General features: G+C 47.9%; 5 protein-coding genes across 5 annotated transcripts; 2 read left to right on the top strand and 3 right to left on the bottom strand.

Annotated features, from left to right (window-relative positions):
- Nucleotides 1–373: 373 nt before the first annotated feature.
- Nucleotides 374–1,081, bottom strand: BDR25DRAFT_304112 (DUF1754-domain-containing protein). Its single transcript, XM_033690140.1, has one exon. The coding sequence runs from the start codon at nucleotides 1,050–1,052 to the stop codon at nucleotides 621–623; it is 432 nt and encodes a 143-aa protein (XP_033547003.1). The 5' UTR covers nucleotides 1,053–1,081; the 3' UTR covers nucleotides 374–620.
- Nucleotides 1,082–1,152: 71 nt separating this feature from the next.
- BDR25DRAFT_355871 (uncharacterized protein) lies at nucleotides 1,153–4,175 on the top strand (the record flags this gene model as incomplete). The annotated part of the gene is made up of 13 exons (XM_033695539.1): nucleotides 1,153–1,165; nucleotides 1,204–1,735; nucleotides 1,787–1,939; nucleotides 1,971–2,012; nucleotides 2,062–2,089; nucleotides 2,150–2,201; nucleotides 2,255–2,417; nucleotides 2,445–2,894; nucleotides 2,927–3,201; nucleotides 3,242–3,475; nucleotides 3,525–3,926; nucleotides 4,016–4,104; nucleotides 4,131–4,175. The coding sequence occupies 13 exons, from the start codon at nucleotides 1,153–1,155 to the stop codon at nucleotides 4,173–4,175; spliced, it is 2,478 nt and encodes an 825-aa protein (XP_033547002.1).
- A 178-nt stretch (nucleotides 4,176–4,353) lies between these two features.
- Nucleotides 4,354–5,763, bottom strand: BDR25DRAFT_355870 (uncharacterized protein; the record flags this gene model as incomplete). Its single annotated transcript, XM_033695538.1, has 3 exons — nucleotides 4,354–4,378; nucleotides 4,407–5,679; nucleotides 5,721–5,763. The coding sequence occupies 3 exons, from the start codon at nucleotides 5,761–5,763 to the stop codon at nucleotides 4,354–4,356; spliced, it is 1,341 nt and encodes a 446-aa protein (XP_033547001.1).
- A 110-nt stretch (nucleotides 5,764–5,873) lies between these two features.
- BDR25DRAFT_355869 (uncharacterized protein) lies at nucleotides 5,874–8,307 on the top strand (the record flags this gene model as incomplete). Its single annotated transcript, XM_033695537.1, has 19 exons — nucleotides 5,874–5,939; nucleotides 5,983–6,188; nucleotides 6,224–6,250; nucleotides 6,283–6,392; nucleotides 6,417–6,464; nucleotides 6,537–6,594; nucleotides 6,665–6,734; nucleotides 6,806–6,825; nucleotides 6,850–6,883; nucleotides 6,954–7,073; nucleotides 7,119–7,241; nucleotides 7,275–7,367; nucleotides 7,404–7,504; nucleotides 7,562–7,633; nucleotides 7,677–7,723; nucleotides 7,759–7,933; nucleotides 7,967–7,979; nucleotides 8,042–8,145; nucleotides 8,202–8,307. The coding sequence occupies 19 exons, from the start codon at nucleotides 5,874–5,876 to the stop codon at nucleotides 8,305–8,307; spliced, it is 1,593 nt and encodes a 530-aa protein (XP_033547000.1).
- A 2,223-nt stretch (nucleotides 8,308–10,530) lies between these two features.
- On the bottom strand, nucleotides 10,531–14,873 carry BDR25DRAFT_37472 (uncharacterized protein). The gene is made up of 4 exons (XM_033697341.1): nucleotides 14,718–14,873; nucleotides 14,322–14,655; nucleotides 10,872–14,264; nucleotides 10,531–10,820 (listed from the first exon to the last, which is right to left on the bottom strand). Exons 2-4 carry the CDS (start codon nucleotides 14,419–14,421, stop codon nucleotides 10,738–10,740), a joined length of 3,576 nt encoding a protein of 1,191 aa, XP_033546999.1. The 5' UTR covers nucleotides 14,422–14,655; nucleotides 14,718–14,873; the 3' UTR covers nucleotides 10,531–10,737.

Below are 14,873 nucleotides of genomic sequence, written 5' to 3'. Positions count from 1 at the left end.
GGTGCTCGCAGTCGAGCGAGTCCAAGCGTTGATGTACCACCTGTTATGCTATCCACAACACGGCATTGAGGTTCCCAGAGCGCAAGAGGGTGGACTAGTGAACGAGCGTAATCTGTTCAAAATCTTGCCCGTCGTTCTCGAGATTGAAGCGCATAGCTTAGATCCAAAGCAGCAGGAGGGTGTTGGTTGTTTGGAAGGTGGACAAGCCATTGCAGCTGGAGAAGAGGGACGGTGGCTACAGGAGGGGGGGTTATGGGTGGTTCATAAGGGGGAGAGGATGTCGGAGGGGAAGCACGATACTTGTGTTCAGATGCTGGCAGTGTTCTCTAAAGGATTGAGAAGAGAGAGCTTGGGGGAGAAATGAATATCGTGATGATTGTACTTATGATTGTAATCCTGTTAAAACTTCAAGGATAAGTGGGCAAATACCGTTCGCAGATCCAGCCTTGGACAGTACCTAGAATGCAAGGGTTTATTCCTCAAATAGACTCCAAATTCCCTGCTAATGTGAAAGCCATATGCGCCTGCTCACCCATGTTTCCTTCATGTTCTCATTCACCCACCCCCAGGACCTGGCACCCTGCCATTCCACCATCCCCGCATCTTCAGCCCATTGCACCTTAGCCAGGTCCAATCTTGGGCATATCATGATGCTCACTCAACCCACTCAAATACCGGTTCAACTCCTCCACCCTCTCCTTATGTGTTTTCACGCCCTCCCTCTTCAGCCTTTCATCTAACATCTTCCTCCTCCGCTCCTCATGACGCTTCTCGGCCTCCGTTTTCTGCCTGCCTCCTGATTCGCGCAATTCTCTCTCAAAATCTTTCGGGGAAACCAGTTGCGGTGTTGCAGAAGCAGATGTGTGCTCTTTGGGGGTGTTGGATTCGGAGGAGAGTTTGGATTCAGTGGAGGCTGAGACGGGGAGTGTGGGGTCAGAGTCCGTAGCGGGCTTCTTTTTCTTCTTCTTCTTCTTCTTCTTCTTTTCGATGCCTGAGCTGCCTTTTAGTTTGAGGGCGCCGCCTGATGCGGTTGTGTAGTCCGAGGACGTCATAGTGGTGTTTGTGCAGTGGTGGGTTGGTGTGAGAAGTTGCAGACGATTGGTGCGTTAACGCTTGGCATATCGACAGAGGGTTTTGGTTACACGTGACTCGATGAACATGAGTAGTCTGTTGGAATCCCACAACACCCCAACGTTCCAAAAGCTGGCAAAAGCAACTCAATTCACTTCTCCTTCATCTCACACGACTATTTAATATCTCCTGTTACATACCGCATCCTGCGATCGCCGCACCTGACTTTGGTTAACATGGCTGAGAACGTCTGCTTTCTTCTCAAATTACCTCCTGAGATCCGTATCCACATCTACAGCTTTCTCGCACCTCCAGTCCAGGCGCAGGCTCCTCTCCCCCAATACGCAGGCCTCTTGAATTCCTGCAAACAGATCAAACAAGAAATTGAACACGATGCCATTAAACAGGTGGCGCAGGAGCTTAGTGATATCCAAAAATTGCTAAAAGAGTCCCATAACATCACAATCCACATCTTAGTGCCCCGAACCTTCCAGGAAAGGAAAAACCTCACTCTATCCCTAGATTATTGGCCAGACGACGCTGCTCTTTTCAAGTCCCTCAAGTCTCTATACTTCGATTCCCTGACCATCAGAATTGCACATGGAAGCGTCCCCAATCAAGAGGCGTCTGCACACCTCGTTGCCATTTATTGTCATTTCGCTCTGTGGCATATAAAACCTAATATGGGGGTAGAAGCTATCTGCCCACCCCGGAGGCAGAATATTCGTTACATATGGCCTGTCACCGAGGATAGCAAACCATTTCGGTTCGACCCTCGTGAAGGAAGTTTATGTAAGGGCAAAAAGAGGTGGCGTCTTGATGTTGAAAGAATTGAAGATGGCAAAGCGCTAGCGGCAACGCTTGAGTGGTATGAGGAAGACCCAGAATCATGTTAATAGCCAGATGGCTACATTTCCTTGGCTCTTTGGCTACCCTTCAAAGTCTTCTACATGTCGAACAGAGTATTAGGTTGGGCGGACCTGGAAGAAGACTTACTAACCTAATGAACGAACGCCCTGTGAAGATACTTTTAATCTAAGAAGAAGTCTTTTCCCTTCCGTGATTAGACATTTACTAGACGCGAATACTGGCACCCTTAGAGTACTTTCGCCTCCTTTCGAACAATATTGGTATGCTATGCTATTACATACTTAGAAATAGTCACTATTGCCCGTATAGAAAGTATGTATTAAACTCACCTTCCCCAAATTTATTTTCACTGAGAAGCTAGCTTCGCTCTTTCGCTCTTTGTCCTCAAGGATTCCGAAATCCTGGCTTATCCTATCTAAGCAATGTAAATATTTCAATGGTATTATCTCTGATCTTCTCGTTATTGTCGGGCTCTAGTTTTCGCGAAAGCTTCGGGTGACTAGTGTAAGGATTATTAGCATCCCCAAAGGCCTTTGCGAACTTTGGTTTGGTACATCCTACAGAGGAATTAGCCCCTCAACCTTAGTCACTATCCACAACCTTCTCAGTCTCGTGTTTGACCTCGATCACCCTCATTATTTTGCCCCATTACTGCTATTATTCGAGAAACTCTTTCTGGTGCGCTATGAACAAGAGATATTTATTACCAGCTTTTGGGAAAGGGGAAAAGAGAAGAACCTCAAGGGGATTGTAAGGAAATACTCAGCCACACTCAGAAATGGACGCTTTGAGCGGCACGTTAGAGTCGATACAAGCTACAGTGAGATGGTGAAATTCAGACTCTTCCGGCGGGATCGATCACCAAATCTAGAAACAGAGCCATATTTTATCCTAAAAGATGGTGCAACCCTATTCGCAAGGCGACTACGGTTCTTGGATTGCGGAAGGGATTCGTAAAGGTAGGGCAACTCAAATAAAATCCCAGGATAATCAATGGGAGGAAGGCTCTATGTACCAAAACGGAAGTAAAATTTACAACTGTAATATTAGTTCATCTCAACTCTAAAGTCAATGCAGCCCAATACCTAGATCAAAGATGGGAATCCAGCTCCCTACCTCCAACAAGAAGTTGCCAGATATCCATAGAGAAGCTTCAGAACACGGCCGGCTTTGCTTCATTGCAAAATCCTAATCTGAAGTCGACCCCAACCCTCTTTGGGTCTCTCGGAGGCCACTATTTGAAGAACCACGAAGCGCAGCGTGCAGAAAATTTGGGGGAAGAAAGATTTGGTGTCATCAGCATTGCCCAAACTGCATCGAAACTTGGGCCATGACCAAAGTAGCGCCAAAGTCCGAGCTTATTTGCTCTCTTTCTCCTCTAAGGAACTATGTGATAAATATCGGATAGGGTGGATCAGTCGACATGCTCTTTACTCCGCATGTTCGTCGAACGGTAGCTCACCTAAACCTGGTTTGAATCCCGCGAATTCTCGCAAATATGTGCACAGTACCAGCATTCCATGCGCTCAACCTGGTCAACATCCCTCGCCGCCCAATTATCTACCCTCTGTGACACAGACGAGTCCCTCAGCACCACTCCTGCCTCAACCTTCTACCAGCCTTACAAGGCAAGTCCACCAGCTTACCTGTTACCCAGGGACATCCAGTAGCGCTCTCCCGGGATCAAAGTCGATCTGTTTTAAGAACGACTCGCGATTTTGTTCCTGTTTCAATTTTTAGATCATCTCCTACTAGTTCCCGATCCCCTTATACGCCAATACTCAATCCAAGACACCTAAATGCTTCCCTATTTAGTTTCAGAATGGGACATCTAAAAAGACCACGCTCGTCTACTAGCTTCGCTACTTCGAGGATCAAGCATGAGTCGACAAGTTCTATCTCTCTCGGAGGCTCAAAGCAGAACTCCATATTTAGAAGGGTTCCATCCACAGGTACGGCAGCTACGAACAGTACCTCAGATTCCAGTGGGTGTACCTGCAGCCGGGATTTTAATAAGACTGAACGAATAAAACTTTGTGGTAGTTTCCAGACTTCTAGTGCTGAATTTTAGCAGGCTTAGTCGTGCTAATTACCCGAGTTTATGATCGAGATGAGACAGCTCTTCGGGAGTTTGAAAGCTTCATCAGGATAAAGTTCTTTTCTGTTCATTGTGTATGTCGTTCGGAAAGCTTATGCGAAATTGGAATATGAAGGCCGCAAAGAAAGGATATTAGAGGATTCTGGTCGCGTACCCTGTAAACTCATCTTCCAGTGCCTATAAAGCTAAAGCTTGATACATCTCCCTTGTGGCTACGCATTCATAAACTGGTCAACTAACTAACGACTGCTTCAAAAGTACTATCTTTCATTATAGCGCGTTTAGAGCGCCATGTTCTAGATTGCTACGTCTCTTTAAGTCCCAACTATGACACATTTCCTTCCAACCGGGGAATCGTAGCCATCACTCGCCCGCCCTAAGCTGCCGTCTTTGCTCCCACATTCGGGCTTCTGTACCCAAACGAGCAATATCGTCCACCTTGCCACTCTCTTCATTCCCCTTACCCTCCTCCGCCCCCAAGTCCAACTTCGCATTCTCTCCTCTTTTCCTCTTTTCCTTCTCATACGACTCCCGATGCATAAACTCTCCAAAAGAATCCTGATTCATCATAACCACCCACGCCACCAATCCCTCAAACCCCGCCCATATCGCCGCATCGCTGAATGCCCACACTGTAAAACTAACACATCTTGCCCTAAACAGTCTCAATAAAGATGCATAGCATAGTGAAGCTACTCCGCCAGTGAGGATAATCTTGAAAGTTGAGGCCTCTCTAGTGTAAGGGTCGCGTTGAAGTACATATCCAGGAGCATGGAAAATGATGAAACCAAATATTGCAGCAAGAGAAAATGAAATAAGCACCGCGAAGAAGGCCCATGTGTAAAAGCTAATGTAGTATTTAACAACTAGCCAAGGATGGCGCATAAACGAGGAAAGGAAGTTTCTGAATGGGTACAAGAGTATAATGACATGTAGCCAGATAGCGAGGTTTTCTGTCCAGTGGTATATCTTGTCGACCGCTTGAGTGGAAATGTTATGGTGCTCGAGATCGGAGTTGAAGGATTTCAAAGGTGTCCACATTTCGCCCAAAACTAGCTTTTTCTTGAAAAGAGGAATGAGTATGGGGATGGTGGACAGAATGTTCGCCCAGAAGAACAATCGGTCTGGCCAACATCCAAATCCTCTACATTGTGAGAAACTCGAAGGCTGGCAGCGTACTCCGAGAAAGATCATCCAGCTCGTCCAAGTGGTCGAAAAGAACAACCGGGCTCGAGCAGTCCCGATGCTGGAATGCAAATTATCTGCATAATTCTCCTCGATACGATTCAAAAGATGTGAAAAATTCCTCCAAATATCCCGAAATGGGAGACCTTGGAATCTGAGAGTGATTGAAGCAAGGCAGGCGGAGAATACTTCAATAATAAGGGTCAGAGGAGAGCTTTGGAGATAATTTTGCAGGTACGGCGAGAAATTATCTAGTTTATGCGATGGGTTTAGCAAAAATCGAACAAGCTTTGGAAGAGACATTGTTTGAGTAGAATAGGAGCTGATATTGCTATTGCGAGGCGTGGTCGTCAAGGAGAAGAAACGTGAATTAGGCTGCCGAATTTGTACACGTGATAGAGGCGCAACTCGTATCCGTGGTTGTCCCGTGGCGACAATTGGAGTGCCATCCCATTCTCACAGAGACACGTATGGAATTTCCGCAGATTTGCTTGACTCACTATGGAGCAACCTAGAAACTTGTGAAAATTCGAAGACATGATGCAAAATCAGTTACTAAGCCTACCTAATCGGGATACTTTGCCAAGAGCTTCCCTCTTGCACATTTTTGTCCTTTCGACTGCGTCTTGTCACCTGATGTGGGTGGACTATGTCAGGGGTAATTTACGACAGGGATTTGCATCCTGTTGACATTCTTTTGAGTACCAGCAAGAAGGTTCATAGATAGACTCTAAACCCCAGTTATGCCCCACGTTCAGAAAGAAGGTATTCTTCTGGACTGGTTGCAAGATTACTGCATCCACTGCACATGTAATCATACCAGTCCCTCATTCCTTACTCCCAGGTCATCGGAGAAGCATGCATTGTATCACGATCCCTGCTCACTACATCCAACTTCCTCCAAATTACCCACACAGACTTTGCATCCAAACGTGAAAATCCGCACCGAGCATAAAGTAATCGTGTCATGACTAAATCCAAGTAAATCCGAACCCACAGTTGTGGAACCTTTATTGAAAATGCGCTGTAACCCTGTTTTACGGAGGTGTGTCCGACAGGCTGTCATCGGATTCTGAGGCAGTGGTTCAAACAGCTGATCTATTTAGGAAGGAGGTGAGAACCGGAAGCCTGTGCTTCGCTTTCTTCACGGCTGCATTTAGCTTACGTAGTTACAGGGCGATGGGATGAGCAGCCGTTGGCTCCGACGCCGTGAAGGACATCGGCGATACGACAGGGTTAGGTTCTGAACGACTTAAAGAAGGAAGGTATACGCGTACAGGCTCCAGTAGTAATTTCACCTAGTACTGTGCAGTCGCTAGCGAAATCGAATTCTGTTCAAAGGTGCAGCCGCAACAAACTCAATCTCGATTGTGAACCCCACTTTACATATCTAGGAAAGTGTTCTTCTATGTAACACGTGATTTGCTATAAACAAGAGAGTACTTCCTCATTACAGTTTGAGCTCATAAGAGTGCGGCCCGAGCAGGTCGGCGGCCCTCCCTACTTCCATGTTTGACTAGCATATGATAGCTTATATAAGACTGATAGAAAGGAAGACTATACAGAATGTTGACCTTCTAGTTCACTGCTGTAAACATGATGTGTTGCTGCTAAGAACGCCTAAGTCAAGACCCTGATGCCAGCTTCGAGAAGGAAATAGTCTAGAATGGCCGCAAGAGTTTGTCTGCTCCTCTACCGATAGAGAAGCTGACTTATACTAGCCTTTAAGCAAGTTTTGAAGAGACTAGAGCACATTAGAGAACTCCAAAATACTTCGCAGAATATATCTTATTCATCCAATCCGAAAAGCCGTCTTCAGAAAGAATACAACATATCCTACAAGAGACTTGTTCCCTCCATTCCCTTACTAAGCTGTGATGATGCGACTCGAGAGGATGCACTGAGCGCAATTAGTGCTCTTTCGAGAGTATTTGACGAGCCCAGCCAAGAGTTTGATGTCAAACAACTCACATATTCCTTCTACTATTCAACAAACTCTGGTAATGCACCAAGATTTGTGCAAATGAGCGCTTGTCGTGACCCATAACAGTTAAAGAACTCATTCTTGTACTCAACAGACTTACCCTTGAGAATCACAATCATGTCCATGAACACAACACCTAGGCTCCAGATGTCAGACATTGTATTCCGAGGTTAATATAGAGCGACCGGCACGTAGCATCTTAGGGTCATCCGGTTAATCACTTTTAGGTTAGTGCTACCGTTTGCATCTATAGAGGTCAAAGACAAGCCGAAGTCCGCAAATAAGACGTTTCCACGGTCTATTAAGATATTATTCGGCTTAATGTCATTGTGTCGGACTTTCTGCTCGTGCAGAAACCAGAGCGCTGTGGTTACGCATACAAAAAGATCCGCAGCTTGGATGATTAAAGCGTTGGCGCGCTTCAAGTAGGTGGCCAAGTTCGACTCAGCAACCGGGGACATTATTTAGCGGATGCATTTCGTGTCCGTATAGCTTCCGACGAACTCGACGAAGGGGTGGGGGTTTAAACACCTTATAGTTTCGATTTCAGCAATGAACTGCTTCATGTATCCAATCATTCCCCTCCTAAAGGCGGCAGCTCAGAGCGCATACTTTCTCGCACACTCTTTGAAGGTGAGCAAACTGAGAGGTTTGTCGACCTGTCCCTGCCCGCCACACCCCAAGATTGCTGTCGGCCCAAAAGGAAGAGATTCCCCTTGCCTGAAGTGACAATGCTGTCCATTTCGGCCATGTCCTAGGTTGATTGAATTCGTAAATACTAGCCTTGGAGCATTAATAAATGCCACCCGGATCCTTGGAGGTAAAAATCCTAGCACATTGCGTTCGGTTACAGGAAACCAGTAATCAAAAAAGCCGAAGTCAATAAGACTACCAAGGATATTCAGGCAACAAAAGATCTGAAGAACGATATTCGTCTGTGGGACCTTACTCTACGGAGAATTTAAATATTTCAGCAGTGTTGATATTTCCCAGATTTCAGATTGTGTATACGAATCTCGACTCGGTGTCCTTTGGGGAAAAGGCTGCTCAGTTGCCCAGCCAATGCCTACTATGCAGCGGAGTTGGTTGGTACGGGTGAAGAGGATAGAAGTTGCAATTTGTGCAAGAAGCCTTGTACTAAGTGTCCAGTTGTAGACGTGTCTTTATTCTCTCTACCAAGTGTCCTCTCCTGCCCATCAAAATACTTGCCGGAGCAGCTTCTTAGCCCCTCTGTACTTCTTATGTTTGTAGTATGAACACCATAAACTGAACTGCCTTTTTCTACGCTTCTCAACATACGCTTCGAGGACATGCTGCTTTCCTAGCTTTAATTGAGTCCGTTTTCCATTGTTGTTGCTACGCTCATGTAGCGGCAGAGCTAGCGGGGCGGAAACTGCGAGAGCTTGAATTATAGCATTGCCAGCGCTGGTTATCTTCGGCAGGAGTATAGAGGAAAAGTGACAGCCTTTGCAGTAGTACAATTCGATTCGTTTCGGATACCGATATGCGCGGTGGGACTCATGCTTCCGCTTCTTCTAATGCTCTTATGAATTGTTTAGTCCAGTCTAAGGTGCGACCGTCCTGCACTCAGTGTAAGTATACAGAAGAGTTGGTGCTGCGTTGCTAGATTGGGACCACATCCAGGTATGGGAGTATATTCTTCCGAGACTTGTTATTTATACTCACGATCGTTTTAACGTTAGTTCAATTGCTGCTTTAACCTCGTTGCGATTCGCCACCAGTAGCAAAGAGGGCAGTCGACTCCCAGCCACAGGGCTTGTGAGATCAACCTAAAATAGAGAAGCACTTTCATGTACCATGGAAAGTCACGTGACTACAGTAACAGCGCCCTACTGAAGAATAAACGCGGGTGCGAAGACTTTTACTACAGGCGAAGTCGAACTTTGTTTAGCTGCACTCGAACGGAAGCTGATTTTGCTAGCGACTGTACATCGTAAGTCTTCGATGATCCCCATCGAATATGAGCAAAAAACTCGCTCATCAAGCCGAGACTAAAAGATGGAGAGATAGAATTCCTTCTCGACGATCTACACAAGCCCTAGTCACTCAGATTCACTCATCCCTCAACTGGAAGCGACTGGTTCACTCAACAATGTGCCCTATCGCGAGCTTGGCAATCGTTGATTTCCAGATTCCCAAAGCGCTCATTGCCACTTATCTGTCTAACACCTCATACCATGCTCTCACGTGAACCTCAAAACGATTTGAGCACTCATCCGATCCACAAAGCTCACTCTAAACTCTCGAGCCTGGGTCCCATCAAGCCACACCTCAAGATTGGTTGTTGGGATCTAGATACTAGCAACTGACCACGATTCCCAGTCCAGGCTTCCAGTCTAAGGACTTCAAGTCTAAGCTAAGGACACTGCAGTCTAGGTTGTCGATCCCTTTTGGAATCGCCATGACCATAGTGTTCAAACAGCGGTGTGTCGCACATCAAAAACGCTTTCCTGTTCTGTACAAGTGGAATGTGGGGTAGCGCTATGTTAATTTTAGACGATGTGCTAGCTTTGAGGGACGAATAAGGCACTAGACCAAATGACAGGATCGCGGAAGGGATGTAATATATGGAGGTTGCCGGGAGAAATTAGCGATGAAGAATGATGCCGTCTTTGGCTGGAGGAGAATAAGAATACACCTCAACCTCACGCGAGAGAGTGGGATAGAAGCATTTTCTCATGAATTCATGTAGTTCAAAGACTACTAAACTTTTTCCACCTACTCCAACCCGGCCCAACGCGTTCCGTCCAAAAATTCCGCAACTGCTGTAGACAGCAAGAGATTATTCATGACATCATCCCATAATAGCTCAATCCAGCCGAAGCTTGAATACGATCGACTTTTAGTCGCATCTAGCAGAGATGCGCGAGTCGGTAAAAAGATGCCGGATACGCACTGCTCCCCTGATAATTTTCATCCACATCGCCGCAGGAACCTTGTGAAGCCCAGACCAGGTTTTCGCCGGAGAAACAATAGATAAAGCAAATGGTAGCCCACATATATGATATCTGTGACCCATTCCCAATAGACAAGTTAAGACTCGCGAGAAATGCACCAAAGTCGATTGACAGAAGGAGAAGTAAAGCCATTTCATCCGTATTAACCCAAAAGTGATAACCTATCTGAATAGTAAGGCAAGATACGTTTGTCAAGTTAAAGGTGTTCGTACCCGCGGTAGGAGCTCTAATCAATATTCACCCATGTCCAAATAGGTAGTCCTCGGGAGGTCGTTGAATAACCTGAAAGAATATACAATGAAGCCTCGTGGTACAACCAGCAATTGCTGAGCCAAGCAACATCGAAGAGAATAATAGGTACAAGGGAAAGTTGCAATAGCCTTGCGGTCGAGATAAGAATAGGTTGCGTCGTGTGCATCGTCAACATCTCATCGCGGGCGGAACATCGGAGGGCATGAGCGTAAACATCGTCAGAACAGGGTATCAACCGTCGCGATAATACCTCGAGACATGAGCGGGAATTTTGTACACGGCATAAGGATGGACATTATTTACGAGGCTGCTGTGGAGGCTTCGGCGCGTTGGTTTATATGCGCGGCGTGCGCTTCCAAGGCACGGGCCATGACATGTGTAACTACTGCAATATTAGTACTATGACAGCATCCATTTAGGACAAGAAGTATACCTGGCCAGACAGCAGACTTTTCAAGCATATATGCTGTAACGAGGAGCAATTTCGTACCGTATCCGCAAGGACCAAGACTTGAGAGACCGCCAAGCATTGGTATTGCACTAGAGGATCCCATTCCCGTAATATCATAGGCCAATTTCAAGTCGGCAGTGTGGAGGATGTCTGCAATCTTCTGGAGCAGTTTTACATCCTCTTCTTCAAGAAGCATGATCGCAGGAACAGCTGTGTAGTCGATTTCGTCTTTGCCAAGAACGCCAGTGAAGCGTCCAACGCGGTCTTGGACAGTGGCAACCCATTCGGCAAGAATCTGTGCGCAATCGAATGTACACATCGCAGACGAGTTTGGGAGTTCTCTTGCAGTGAACTCTGCATATGTTGCACCTAGTTTGTCGGCCATCGAAAGCGAATCTGCTGCGTAAAAGGCAGCTTTGCGGAGGTGTCTCTCCCGCTTGGAAGATTGATTTGGGTGCAGGTTCGATCCAATATGGCCAGGGCTCGGTTCACCAATTGCGTCGATATCTTGTGGAGACGTGACTGCTCCGGGAGAATTGCCTGAAGCCGATGATCTTGTAGAATCAGCAGGGTCAGAAGATCGGTCGGGGGTGCCGTCGGCCTGAGCAATAATCTCAACACCTTTGGCAAGCTCTGTTGCCATCCCATCGAAATCTCGCTGCCACAAGAGCTCCTTTGAACGGCCAAGATTAACGAAGAGCCTTACATACGCAAGATCCAGCAACGGTATACAGTCGGCAGAAAGAGGACCAAATGGACTGGGTCGCTCAATGCTATGGTTCGGGTTCGCCCTCCACGCCGCTTGCCAAGCTTTCAGTGCTGGTTCAACTTGCGCGTGCATGGCCTCGGTCTCTTGAGTTTTCCAGAGTCGTCCCGTATGTCTTTGCCTGGTTTCCCAAATATAAACATGAAGTGCATTGATTAAGACGTAACATCCGAAAGTACTGGGACGAATGTCGCTTTCGGTATTGTCATTCTGGTTGGTCCCAAAAGGCTGCGAAAACGTATTGTGAGAGCGCGGCTCGGGTTGCTGTCGCATGCTTGCTTCCAAAAGATAGGTCATGGCAGCATTGAACGAGAGGCCTTTTGTTTGCGCGAACATAGGTCCACCCATTGCAACCCATGCTTGAGCATTGTCCACAGACCACAGGTCCTCTTCACAAGGGAGATCTAGTCGGATCTCGGAGTTTAGGATTCGTGGCGCGTGAGCGTAGGCAGAGACAAGGAGACTTGACATGGAGAACACAGCGAAGTAGGTTCGTTTGCGTTCCTCGGTCTTCTTCCACTGAATCCATTGCGTGTGCTCATCAATGGTCTCAGATTGAGAATTTTGCTGGAATGCATCAGGGGACACAGAATCGTCTGTCATATCAACATCGCCATCTACATTACTTGGCGCATTCTGAGTAAACCCGTCTTTAGCTGTGAGGTCAGACGTTGGTCTATCAAGACTGGCAGCTTTCGCGAGACTGACAAGGGCAGCACAGTGGGTGCTCGCGACCTCTGCGGCTTGCCTATCGCCGCAATTATGTCCAAAGATGAGATTCAGCAGCATAGCCTGAACCAACCAGAGTGGAGGCTTGTTAATGGAGTCATTTGCGGCATTCGGTCCATTGACAGCCGCGGACAGGCCGGCTCGGCGGCGCTCATCGAGATAATAGAGAATCATTTTCTTCGCTGCTTCGAAAAGCTCCTTAGCGATGTTATGTTCGAACTCATACAGCGCACCAATCGCTGCCATAGCAAGAATTAAGCAGCCACCACCTCCTACCATGCCATCATGGTTGAAGCTTCCAGCTGTCCGTAAGTGATAAGTGTACGCCGGTGTGTCGAATGACAAGGTGGGGATATGGAGAAACGGCAGGTGAGGATGGAAATATTGTATGTAGGCGTTCACATAGCGTTGAAGATCCATTGTGCTAGGCAGTGATGCGACTTGATTTTGAGGTTTCCCTGTGCTCGAATTGGATAGTGGCGAACTGATTGAGGGCTGAGAATATTTCCTTTGGGAGTGGCCATATCCGAGCGCCTGCGATAAGTTCATGATCAGAGCCTGCCTGGTAGCATCTGTGATGGTATCTGTGGAAACAGAGGTAACCGAGCTATGCCGAGCACTTCCATTAATCGAGGATGATGAGATGCTGCCGGTATCAGAGTTGAAAGTCATTGGGGGGTGGAAATATTGATTCGGCATACCCGGAATACCTGCTGTTGGGCTCATGGAAGTGATAGGTGGGGGTGATGAAATATAGAAGTCTGTGGGGGCGGATTGTTCTTGGACGTCTTTGGGGGATACTGTATTCATCATGAGCTCTGGAAAGACAGGTGCCATGGCATCAAGAGAATATGAGGCAGTATTGATCCCAGAGTGAGTGACTAGCGGATTGTGCCACATGGCTGCTGAGGTTGCTTGGCCAGATCCATCCAACATGACCTCGCTAAACCCACTTTGACTGGCAGTGCTTATGGCAGAAGGAGAGGACCCATCGACTGCGTTTTCGTTGGTTCCCGCGAACATCATGGAATTGTCCAAACCAGCATGCCACCCAAAGTCATCCTCGTCAATGGAGGTGGGTCCGGCAAAAGGATTTCCAAAGGGATTGAATGGAGATGCTGGCGTTCCTAACGCGCCGTTAAAGTGATGCAGTTGGTTGGGATTGATGGTCGGCCCTGAGGTTCCAAAGAACTTTTCAAGCTCGAAATCATCGGGTCCAAATCCTTGGATAGGCGCTGTTCGCAGCCCACCGCCCATTCCGAGGCTGAGATGAGTATCCAGCTTTGGCAATCCGTGCGGCTGGCCGTGGTTTCCCATAGACGTGGACATGCCTCGATAGTCAAACGCACCCGGCCCGTGGAGGCCTGACAGACTGGCATGGTGGGAGTGGCCAGGATGACCTCCGCCAGTCCTCCCCAGAGAGGCATTTTGCGACGCGAGGAGGCTGTTGAGAGCGTTTGGGTCGATATGGCTAATGGTGTTGGCGCGAGGCCTCATGCTCGTGGTACCGGGCACGCCGGTCCCGCCTGTTACGCTGCTTGCCACCGAGTTCTTACGAACTCTGCCGGAGCTGTTGGGTGGCAGGCCGGTCGTGCTTTCCCGACGTCCATTCCTGGGTCGGGAGGAAGTCGCTCCCTGCTGGTGTAGCTTCTGCTGGTGTCGTAGCAGTAGATCGCGTCGCGCAAAGCATCGCGTGCATTGCGGGCACTCGAAGGGCTTTTCCTTTGTATGGGACCTTTCGTGGCGCTTCAGATGCTCCAACCTGGCGAACGATCGACTACATGTCCCACAGACGTGAGGCCTTGGCTTGTCGGTTTTGGGGGGCGGGAAGGATGCCGCGGTGGTTTGGGGGGGCTCTGGCTTAGCGGTTTGAACTGACGCTATAAATGAAGTCTACCGTCAGTCACGAAAACACAAAATTTAAGATCTAAGCTCACCATTGCCACTACTCACGGCACTGGCACCGCTGCTGCTAGAATTACTTGACGGACCCATGGTGTTTGTAGCAGTATGTGAGCGCTCAACTGCTGCAGACATGCTCGATTGCTGTGCTACGTCAGACCTTACCGGTACCGAAGCAGCTCGACTTAGGCTCCTGATCGTTATCAGAAAGGAGACGATCGAGGACTTGGCGGCAACGGGCCTCCCGGGGAAGGCGCTCTAGAGGAGTCGTGATGTGGCCTCGCTCACTCTTCGTTGTGAAGTGGGATGAAGCTCACACGGCCCAGTGAGCTCGACGGCGTAAACAAAAGATTACCAAATACAAGGGCACTACGATGCACCTACGTCAGCAACACCGTTGACGCTGGAGCAGAAGGAAAGGATAATTGTACCTTCGACACACTTCGAAATTAGTGCTTGTGTTGGTCGTGAGCCACGCTGACAGGCCGCGATGCAGAAGGCCTCCGAACACCGGCAGGTCAACCACGGTCTCTACAGCGGAACCTCACAGACAATGAAGCCCAGGATTGGCGGCCACAATAGGATAA

Source organism: Lindgomyces ingoldianus, assembly GCF_010093535.1.
Source record: "Lindgomyces ingoldianus strain ATCC 200398 unplaced genomic scaffold BDR25scaffold_18, whole genome shotgun sequence".
NCBI lineage: Eukaryota > Fungi > Ascomycota > Dothideomycetes > Pleosporales > Lindgomycetaceae > Lindgomyces > Lindgomyces ingoldianus.
Note: the sequence above shows the minus strand (reverse complement) of the source record. Positions and strands in the feature narration are given on the sequence as shown.

Bases quoted from the DNA above. Each gene is read 5' to 3' on its own strand.
- BDR25DRAFT_304112 (XM_033690140.1), bottom strand. From the start codon at position 1,052: ATGACGTCCTCGGACTACACAACCGCATCAGGCGGCGCCCTCAAACTA.
- BDR25DRAFT_37472 (XM_033697341.1), bottom strand. From the start codon at position 14,421: ATGTCTGCAGCAGTTGAGCGCTCACATACTGCTACAAACACCATGGGT. The intron at 14,265-14,321 runs GTGAGCTTAGAT...CTTCATTTATAG, and splicing joins TGCCGTGAGTAGTGGCAATG to CGTCAGTTCAAACCGCTAAG. The intron at 10,821-10,871 runs GTATACTTCTTG...ATATTGCAGTAG, and splicing joins AAAGTCTGCTGTCTGGCCAG to TTACACATGTCATGGCCCGT.